Here is a 10,238-nt window from a genome sequence, read left to right on the forward strand (position 1 = left end):
ACCTCCCTGTAACATGCTGCACATGTATGATGTTTTCATTGATTATCTAATTAGGAGGAGGAATTTTCAGTGCAATAGCTCCCAATTTGCTCTCAGATACGAGTCCACCCCTCAGTGCCAGGACAGTCGCACCCCCCCAGGGCTCAGGTCCCCTCTCCAGCCTGGGCACAAGCCTGGCCCCTGGGGGCTCGTAGGATCACAGAACGCTTTGGGATGGAAGGGACCTTTAAAGCCCACCCAGTCCATCCCCCCTGCAATGGGCAGGGACATCTACAACCAGATCAGGTTGCTCACAGCCCCATCCAGCCTGGCCTTGAGTGTTTCCAAGGATAGGGCATCTCCAACCTCTCCAGGCAACCCCTTCCAGTGTCTCACCACCCTCATTGTAAAAAATTTCTTCCTTGTATCCAGTCTGAATCTCCCCTCTTTTAGTTTAAAACCATCACCCCTTTTCCTATCGCTACTGGCCCTGCTAAAAAGTCTGCCCCCATCTTTCTTGTAGGCCCCCTTTAAGTATTGGAAGGCCGCAATCAGGTCTCCCCGCAGCCTCCTCCTCTCCAGGCTGAGCACCCCCAGCTCTCAGCCTGTCCCCACAGCAGAGCTGTTCCAGCCTCTGATCATTTCGGTGGCCTCCCCTGGCCCTGCTCCAACAGCTCCATGTCCTTCCCGTGCTGAGGACCCCCGAGCTGGACGCAGGGCTCCAGGGGGTCTCCCCAGAGCGGGGCAGAGGGGCAGAATCCCCTCCCTCGCCCCGCTGCCCACGCTGCGGGGGATGCGGCCCAGGAGACGCTTGGCTTTCTGGGCCGTGAGCGCACGTTGCCGGCTCATGGCCGGCTTTTCATCCCCCAGCACCCCCAAGTCCCTCTCCTCAGGGCTGCTCTCCACCCCTCCATCCCCCAGCCTGTGCTGACACCGGGGATCGCCCCCACCCAGGTGCAGGACCCTGCCCTTGGCCTTGTTGAACCCCCTGAGGTTCACACGGGCCCCCCTCTCCAGCCTGTCTCCAGCGTGGGGACAGTCCATCCCTCACGGCTCGAGTCCCCCCTCCAGCAAGGGGACAGTCCCTCCTCTCAGGGCTGGAGTCCCCTCTCCAGCGTGGGGACAAGCCTAGCCCCTCAGGGCTCATGCCTGTCTCCAGCGTGGGGACAGTCGATCCCCTCATGGCTCCTGTCCCCCCTCCAGCGTGGGGACAGTCGATCCCCTCATGGCTCCTGTCCCCTCTCCAGCGTGGGGACAGTCGATCCCCTCATGGCTCCTGTCCCCCCTCCAGCGTGGGGACAGTCCCTCCCCTCATGGCTCCTGTCCCCCCTCCAGCGTGGGGACAGTCCCTCCCCTCATGGCTCCTGTCCCCTCTCCAGCGTGGGGACAGTCGATCCCCTCATGGCTCCTGTCCCCCCTCCAGCGTGGGGACAGTCCCTCCCCTCATGGCTCCTGTCCCCCCTCCAGCGTGGGGACAGTCCCTCCCCTCATGGCTCCTGTCCCCCCTCCAGCGTGGGGACAGTCCCTCCCCTCATGGCTCCTGTCCCCCCTCCAGCGTGGGGACAGTCCCTCCCCTCATGGCTCCTGTCCCCTCTCCAGCGTGGGGACAGTCGATCCCCTCATGGCTCCTGTCCCCCCTCCAGCGTGGGGACAGTCGATCCCCTCATGGCTCCTGTCCCCTCTCCAGCGTGGGGACAGTCCCTCCCCTCAGGTCCCCTCTCCCCGCTCCAGACGGGGCCGGGACGCGGCTGAGTGGCGGCGGCGGCGGCGCCACGGGCCCCTGGGCGACGCCGCCGGCGGAAGGGCGGGTGTTGCCAGAACAACGCCGCTGGCCTCAGGCAGCGCCGCGGGCAGCCCCGCCCAACGCGCATGCGCGGGCCGCGGGGGCCTCGGCGGCGCAGGCGCCGTGGGGGTGACTTTGACGGCGGCGGTGGCGGCGGGATGCTGAGCAAACTGGTGGGGCCGCGCTACGTCCAGCTCCTCCAGAACTGGTGAGACACGGCCCGGGGCTGCTCCTTCGACCCCGGGGCTCCTTCGCAGTGGGGCTTGGGTGCGTGGCGGGGGGCCGCGGCCCGTCCCGGGGTCCACGGTGAGGTTCCCTCACCGTGGACCCCGGGACGGGCCGCGGCCCCCACCCGCGCACCTGAGGAGCCTGAAGGCCTCCCCGTTCCCCTCCGCTTTGTTCCGCGGTTCTGTGTTCCGTGTCGAGGTCGGCTGATCCCGCTGGAGCTGGGTTTGAAGGGCTGAGAGGGGCGGATTGTGTTTGTGTCTGTGCGTGTGTGTCTGTCTGTGCGTGTGTGTCTGTCTGTGCGTGTGTGTCTGTCTGTGCGTGTGTTTGCCTGGCGGTGGTTGGGCTGAGGTGGCTTTGGCCCCCGGATTGCTCTGGTTGTCTTCAAAGTGTTTCACAGCTGTAAATGTTTGTCGCAGTGCCAGCGGGTGCCGCTTTGCAGTGTTGCGTGAGGGAGAATGAAGTAGCCTGCGGGCCAGAATAAAGGCGATCCAAGCTATAGAGTCACAGTATGGTTTGGGTGGAAGGGACCACCAATGGTTTGGGTTGGAAGGGACCTTGAAGATTATCTGGCTCCAACCCCCCTGCCATGGGCAGGGACACCTTCCACCAGACCAGGTTGCTCAAAGCCCCATCCAGCCTGGCCTTCAACGCTTCCAGGGATGGGGCATCCACGACTTCCCTGGGCAACCTGTTCCAGTGCCTCACCACCCTCAGAGTGAAGAATTCCTTCTTTACATCCAACCTAAATCTCCCCTCTTTCAGTTTAAAGCCATTACCCCTTGTCCTGTCACTACGTGCCCTTGTGAAAAGTCCCTCTCCAGCTTTCTTGTAGGCCCCCTTCAGGCACTGGAAGGCTGCTCTAAGGTCTCCTCAGAGCCTTCTCTTCCCCAGGCTGACCAACCCCAGCTCCCTCAGCCTGTCCTCATGGGAGAGGTGCTCCAGCCCTCTGATGATCATTGTTGCCCTCCTCTGGACTCGCTCCAGCAGGTCCAGGTCCTTATCTGTATAGCTGTAGAGTAGTTAAACGAGTAAGTGTGTCTCTTCTTAACTTGGTAATGCCCTTCTTAAATAAAAGCATATCAACAGGAAACTGTAATATATCATCACCGCCCTGGGGATTAATACTTTTCTGTGCACGTGAGATTCTTTCAAGATTTCTGCCAAGCTTTTTTCTTGACTGAAATTACTTTCCCAGGTGCCTTAGCGATGAGCATTTGCCAGACCTTTCACAGTGGAGACTTAATGTTGTTTACCTGCACGTGTGTGTGTGTGTGTCTTCTTTAGGACTCCCACCCTCGTTACATGGGGTGGCGTAGCTGGTACTGGTATAATATGGTTCACAGACTGGAAGCTGGTCCTTCAGTATGTTCCCTACATCGGTGGCAAGTTTAAAACTGAAGACTAAGCTTCCCTCTAATGGTAAGTTTTGTTTGTGCATCTCTTAGCTTAAGTAGTGGTATTGCGTTGATGTGACAGTTGGTGTGTCCTGTTTGGCCAGGGCACAATCATATCGTTGGTCCAAAACAGAACTGCTCAGTTTGATTGTTCAGGGCTTTTTTTTTTTAGTTTGATTGTTCAGGGCTTTTTTTTTTTTAGTTTGATTGTTCAGGGCTTTTTTTTTTTTTTTAATTCGGGGCTTCACAGTGTGCCAGAAGGATGAAATATTAATAAGAATATGTTTTTCAAGTGATTATTTTGCAAGCAGTGGATTTTTCACAGTGTAATGTGGTTCTTGAGAAGTCAAATCGAGTGTTTTGTGGTAATTTGGAACTTTTGACAGATCTGTTTGCTTCCAATCCTAGCTAGAATGGCTTCAAGCTCAGGACTAGTTTTGTTGCTAGGCAAATTCAGACTGCTTTCTGTTCCTTGTAACTGTTACCAAAAGTAAGTTGAATGTTCAGAGCTGGTCACTACGTACCACAAATTCATTGGAAAATTGGCTTTCTCAAGTTTTTTTTTTTTTCCTTCTTTAATTGCATATGAAATGTGCTGTTCTGAATCTTCTATAAGACTGACCATCCGTAAAACTAGAGCAGCGATTAGACGATACCTTCTGCTGGGCCTCTAAATGCATATTTGTGCAGTAGGCAGGCTTAGAACTTTTTTTTATTCCTTGCTGCAGAAGGGAGTTAGGAAAATTTTTGCCTTGCATTAAAGGATGCTGATGGAAAAAGGTCCAAAGGAAACTGTATAGATCTCAATACTTGTTTCTTCCAATCAGAATAACAGCTACATTTAAATGTTGCTCAATGAAAGTAAGATACTTGCCTTCAAGCTATACAGTATTTTATAGGGAAATCAGTGAGACTGGAAGTCACAGAGCAAATCCTTAGTATTTTTGTAACTCTCTTTTTCCAGAGATACTTGTTGCAGTTTAAACAATTTACTGTGTCTTCCCCGTTTTCAAAATATGTATCACAGATCCTTGGCTTAGCCAAAGGATGAAAGAAACTTTCCATGAAAGTCAGCTGCACTTGTGGCATCTTGGGTGACCCTAGCTGCTTACGGGCAAGTCAGTGGAAAAGCTCTCGAGTCGTGCAGAGGCAATTAAATTACCTAGTAAGGGCTTTCTTTACTGAAAAATTGTCTTAGCCAGTCATAGGAACGTGGATACGTTCCCGAGACCGCAGTCTATGTTCCTTGTTTTGAAGCAAGAGCTTTGCTGTGTCATTGTGCACAAATCATCTGGAAAGGGCATATTCCTCTACAGGAGTAAGGAGGACGTTTCTATGGTGGTCTGCGATTCCTTCCAAAGGGACTACTGGCCTGCATTCTGCTGTGCCTCTGTCGGCTTCTGTAACAGAACCTTCTTGCCTGGATACTGGAGGCTTTTGAAATCTGTCTGTGGTGTTGGCTGCTGTAGCACTTTGCAGGAAGCACTGCTTAATGACTGCTTTGTGTTTATTGTAGGAAATTTATTGCTGGATAGAGTGTTTTGGAGCCATCCGTCCGCTGAGACCCTGCTTTGAGGTGACCTTGAAATGCCCAATACATTGCAACAGGCCGTGGTGTCCCTCTCTCTCTCCCATGAACAGTTGTGAACAAATTTAACCTCGCTGACCAGCCTGCCTGGTACCCTTCCTCTGATCACTTTCACAGCAGATCTTGTCCTAACGGGAGTAATTTATAAACCTGATGTACAAAATAAACCAGGTGAATGATGGTTTGGGGTTTTTGCCTTACCTTCTTAGTCCACGTTCTTTAGACTAGACTCTGGGTTTGGGTTATCTCTTCGGCTTGTTTGAACGTGTGTCCTAAGGAAGGCCTGCCGCGTGTTCGCCTCTCCTCCCGCGCAGGTTCCTCGCGCATCCACCAGCGGCTGCTGGGATGCTTGATGAGCCTTTTGTTTGTCCCCCAGTAGCTGTTGCTTATCAACTCTTAATACCGCTGTAGCTCTTGAACTATTCTTAGTGAAGTGTTGATTTTAAGCTAATCATTCCTAGATCAGCAGCAACCGTGGACTCTTGCATGCAGTTCACTTTTCATACCCAATATTGCAGAGTTTCGTGCTAACAAAGATTCCTGGCATTTAGTTTAAAGCAAGGTTTTGTTTCTTTTTAACGTCAATTCGTGGACCCCTTAAACTGTCTGATTGGGCACACACCATTTTAAAGCAGCGTGTGCAGTCTGAAACCAGGCTTTTCTGGCTTAATCTAGGGGCTCAAGGAAGGCAGTCCGCAAACCTGGGAGGCTTTCTGTGCACCAGGGTGAAAACCAGTGCTTTAGAGACTGCTCAGTTACTTTCTTAATGTGGGTTTTGAGCAGGAGAAGAATATGTATCTGTACTTCATAGGTGTAGTTATATTTATCAACATAAATTGGTGATAAAACAACCCACTGCCAGAGCCCTCTAGATGAAAAAGTTTTTAGCTGTTAGAAAAAGGAAATACAAGGATTATTCTTGATCTGGTCTCTGCCGCTAAGCCACAGCAGATGTCTCAGACTTAAGGGGGAAGTTTATCCCTTTCCGCAAAGACCAGAATTTGCAAACAGACTTATCTCTGTGTGAGAACAGGGTCAGTGTTTTCTCTCCATTTAGTGCCAAATTTCACCTCATAATTTTTGGCTGCAGTGAAAGGTTTGAATCTCTTTAGGGGAAAATCTCAGTTGTAGTAGCTGCGCTGCTTGGGTTCAGCCCCTACAGGGCTGAAGGCTTCTGAGTGCTGGTTCTATGGAAAACTGTTGTAAAACCTGCCTAAACGGTGGCACTGTGCATGACACTTATTTAACAGAATAATTGCGTTAGCATTGCTTCGGCAGCATCATTGCTAATTAATTGGGGGGGGCAGGGAATATCATTTTCACATGCCAAACTCTCTTTGCTGCCCTGCTGCGTCCAATAGGACGGTACAGAAGTTTATGGCGTGATGGGATAACCGTGCTATTTCCTCGGTCTGTCCCCCTCCCCTGCTCCAGCAGTGCTCCTGAACTCCTGCCCGACTCCCAGAAGGCCAAAGCCACTGCGCCTTGAAGTGCTGAGAACGTAGGTTTGACGACAACAGCCCTGTGCTATGTATAGGGATATCGATATTGATCCATTTTCATCCAAAGTACGCCTTGAAAGTGGACATTATATCAGCCTGTACTCGCACGTCATGAAACTCAGACTTGAACAGTTAAGAGTCTCTGCTCTTACATACCTGTTTAACATGTCTAGACAGGACGGGCACAATATGCTGCTGCTGACTTCAGAAATGACCTACTTTGGGCTTGTTCCCGTGGGCGGGCGAGCCTCTGCTCCCACGGCTGAGAGAGTTCTTCAGAAGGCCTTGAACCGAGGGTCTGTGCTGCCCGTTCCCCTGGGGACCCTGGTCTCGCCGCGCTCTCAGTCTGCGGTTCTCAGCAGTGAGAGTTACCTTTCGCAAAGCCCCAGCCTAGCATTGTGCACAGCGGATGAGTTTGGAAGATATTTAAAGGAGAAAACCATATTCAAAATACCAGCTGCCTGCACAGGCAGGCACTGCGAGAAACGTACGGACTTTGGATTTGTTTGCCCTTCGGCGATTGTTTAGCTGCTTGTGTTTTCTGCAGCGTTTCAAATGATGGCTTTGTCTCTAATTAACCCTAGGATTAGCATATAACTGATTTAATTTCTAATATTTCTCCTTCTGCAAGAGCAAGCACTCTTCAGAAATACTCTATTAGAAATATCTTCTGCGTTCTTGGGCAAATTTCTGTTAAATAATCACTGTTCAAGTGTCACGAGCGATCTTTCTAATTTTTAATAGCCTAGCATTGCCTCTTTTCTAACGGCTAATTATTTTTCAGAATGAGCTAACCAAATGTCACATACATTATATGAACAAATTTGGTAAAAGACAGCAGCCCGACAGAGGAGGAGAAGCTTCCCCTTCAAAACCTGGAGAGTTCCACTAGAGGGCACAGCGGCGGCCAAGCTCCCGGGGCTTTGGATTTACAGAAATCAAAAAGCACCTTCAGCTCGGGGTTCACGAGGGAACTTCCAAACTGCCGCTAAGAAGAGGAAGGCTTGCATTCCTCCTGCCTCTTCTAAGCGTTTGTCCGTGCTGGTACCTCCACTTTTATCACGAAAGGCGTAAGCGGAGACGGGACAGGGAGGCGTCATTGCAGCCACCTCAGCGCTCGGTCTGCTGCGTTCAGCCCTTGTTGGTCCCTTCTCCTGCGGCCGGCTCCTGGACCAGCCTCCGACTGCCCCGCTGCCTGTAGGTTGGGTGCTCCCTGGCGAATCCTGCTCCTCTCTTGGGTCTGGGATACTTGGCTGCAGAGCAGAAAGCTTTCAACTAGTTGTCTGCAGGGCTAAACAGAAGAGTTTTTTCTGTCAGGATGTCTTGTTGCTTGCTTCCATGGCTGACAACAACTGAGTTTGGTGATTTTGGGATTATCTACTAGTCCTTGAACAACACGGGCTCTCCGGCAGCAGAATACGCTTTCAGCTGGTGGCAGTGTCTGCAAAGACCTTGTCCTCGGTACCTTGACAGCGTTCCCAAAGGAACACTGGTATATTTTCCCTTCGGCTCAAGAGAGAGTTTCTACCCAAACCTTTCATGCAGTCCTAGGAGACTAAACATCTTCCCCTCTGCAAACTCTTGCTGCACCAGCTGTCAGTGAAAACTGATTTTCTAACTACTGTGACCCTGAGCTTGAGGTTCAGTGGATGTTTAAGAGGTCACCTTCTCCATCCCCACCCCGCAGCAGGATCCGCTCCCCAGCTTTTCCAGTTCGTCCTTAAAAAATGCCATTGAGGGAGATTTCAGAGTCCTCTACGCAGTCTGTTTCTGTGCTGAACTTCTCAGTTTACATGTTGGGAAAAAAATTCTCTCCCCTCCTGCAATACAAACCCAGTAATTCTTTCCCTTTTACATATTTGAAGGCTATTACGAGATCTCAGCTGTTTTCTCGAGACTAAACCACCCTGGTTCTTTTCCTCTTCCCTCACAGGTCATTTTGTAGACAGCTCATGATTATCATCGCTCTCCTCTTGGCTTGCTTCCAGTCACTCCGTGTCTTTCACACAACGCGGCGTCCAAACGTGGACGGCGTGTCTTACACGATTTCATTTCTTAGTGAAAGAATCATGGAATCATAGAATCGTTAAGGTTGGAAAAGACCCTTAAGATCACCAAGTCCAACCGCTAACCCAGCGCTGCCAAGGCCACCACCAAACCATGTCCCCAAGCACCACATCTCCCCGGCTTTTAAATCCCCCCAGGGGTGGGGACTCAGCCCCTGCCCTGGGCAGCCTGGGCCAGGGCCTGACAGCCCTTTGGGGAAGAAGTTTTTCCCAATACCCAACCCAAACCTGCCCTGGCGCAGCTTGAGGCCGTTCCCTCTCGTCCCATCGCTTGTTCCTGGGGAGAAGAGACCGACCCCCCCGGCTCCAGCCTCCTTTCAGGCCGTTGCAGAGAGCGATGAGGGCTCCCCTCAGCCTCCTCTTCTCCAGGCTGAGCCCCCCCAGCTCCCCCAGCCGCTCCTCCCCAGCCTTGGGCTCCAGCCCCTGCCCCAGCCTCGCTGCCCTGCTCTGGCCACGCTCCAGCCCCTCCGTGTCCTTCTTGGGGTGAGGGGCCCAGCGCTGAGCACAGCATTCGAGGGGCGGCCTCCCCAGTGCCCAGCACAGGGGGACCATCCCTGCCCTGCTCCTGCTGGCCACGCTGCTCCTGATACAAGCCAGGGTGCCGTTGGCCCTGATTTTAATCAATGAAAGAGGAAGCAATGAGTGGTTAGTGGGAAGGAGGGTACCAGTTTCCATCGCTGGTGCTGAGGGTCACTGGGGTTTTGGAGCAGAGGGCTGAGGTACAGGCAGGGCTCGACGCGTGCTTTCGCTCGCAGGTGCAGCCGCCGGCGGGGCGAGGGGGTTACCTCGCAGCCTGCGGGGGTCAGGGCTCCGCTTTCAGGCACGTGGCGCTGCGCTCTCACCCGTGCTGAGTTCTGCTCCCAGTTTCCCCATTTGCTGTGCTAAACGACAGCAAACCACATCACTCCGTGCCTCAGTTTCCCCTCATACACTTATTTCATTTTTAAGCAAGAAGCTGTATTTCAGTACAAGTTTTTGGTTAGAGCAGTATGACTGTGGCTGGGTTGTGACATTGTCTTTTTACAGAAAAAAGGGGAAAGTGCATTTAGGAAAAATAATGCGCTTTTTATCAATACTGGCAATTAGAACTTTTCTGATGCGTGTGTTCAAGATTGCAGGAAATAACAGCGATAGCAGAACAAGATATTTCGTAAGTGTGAGCCCAGAAGGAGCCAACGTTAAACACAAACCAACAAAACCAGTCCCTGGAGAGATGGGATGCCTTCAGGGCAACAGAGGGCTCCGTACTGATGAAATTAAAGACAAAATCCCCCCCCTCACCTAGCTGAAGTATAAAAATATTCCTGTACAAAGCAAAAGCAACAGGCGCGGCCGGCTCTCGGAAGTCGTTTTCAATTTCTACCCCCAGGTCTGGACAACTCGGACCCCGTGCGCGGGGGCCTCTGGGTTTCCTCTCTCCTGCGACACGCGTCTCGCGTCCTTCCTCGCGCTCCCTCCCGCTTTCCGAATAAGGGAGGTTGAAACAAATGAGCGAGCCCTGTTTAAAAAAAAAAAAAAAAACACCACAAAACAAAACAATAAATAAAACTACGGACAGCTTGCGGCACAGATGTGGGCCAGAGGAAGCGCTGGAAGTTCGAAGAGACCGAATCGGTTCAGCGGCGGCTGGAGCGGCTGCCGATGGGGCAGCGTCCGGCTGCGCTCCCGCAGGCGCCACTGGTTTGAAGGCCGGTGGCG

General features: G+C 52.3%; 1 protein-coding gene across 1 annotated transcript; it reads left to right on the forward strand.

The window, feature by feature from the left end:
* The first annotated feature begins 1,817 nt into the window (after positions 1-1,817).
* On the forward strand, positions 1,818-5,153 carry UQCR11 (ubiquinol-cytochrome c reductase, complex III subunit XI). The gene is made up of 3 exons (XM_087769030.1): positions 1,818-1,970; positions 3,275-3,409; positions 4,901-5,153. Exons 1-2 carry the CDS (start codon positions 1,849-1,851, stop codon positions 3,393-3,395), a joined length of 243 nt encoding a protein of 80 aa, XP_087625156.1. The 5' UTR covers positions 1,818-1,848; the 3' UTR covers positions 3,396-3,409; positions 4,901-5,153.
* The last annotated feature ends 5,085 nt before the right edge of the window (positions 5,154-10,238 follow it).

Source organism: Nipponia nippon, unplaced genomic scaffold (assembly GCF_047370975.1).
Source record: "Nipponia nippon isolate SJK-2023a ecotype South Korea unplaced genomic scaffold, ASM4737097v1 scaffold_31, whole genome shotgun sequence".
Classification (NCBI taxonomy): Eukaryota; Metazoa; Chordata; class Aves; order Pelecaniformes; family Threskiornithidae; genus Nipponia; species Nipponia nippon.

Bases quoted from the DNA above. Each gene is read 5' to 3' on its own strand.
- UQCR11 (XM_087769030.1), top strand. From the start codon at position 1,849: ATGCGCGGGCCGCGGGGGCCTCGGCGGCGCAGGCGCCGTGGGGGTGAC. The intron at 1,971-3,274 runs GTGAGACACGGC...TGTCTTCTTTAG, and splicing joins GTCCAGCTCCTCCAGAACTG to GACTCCCACCCTCGTTACAT.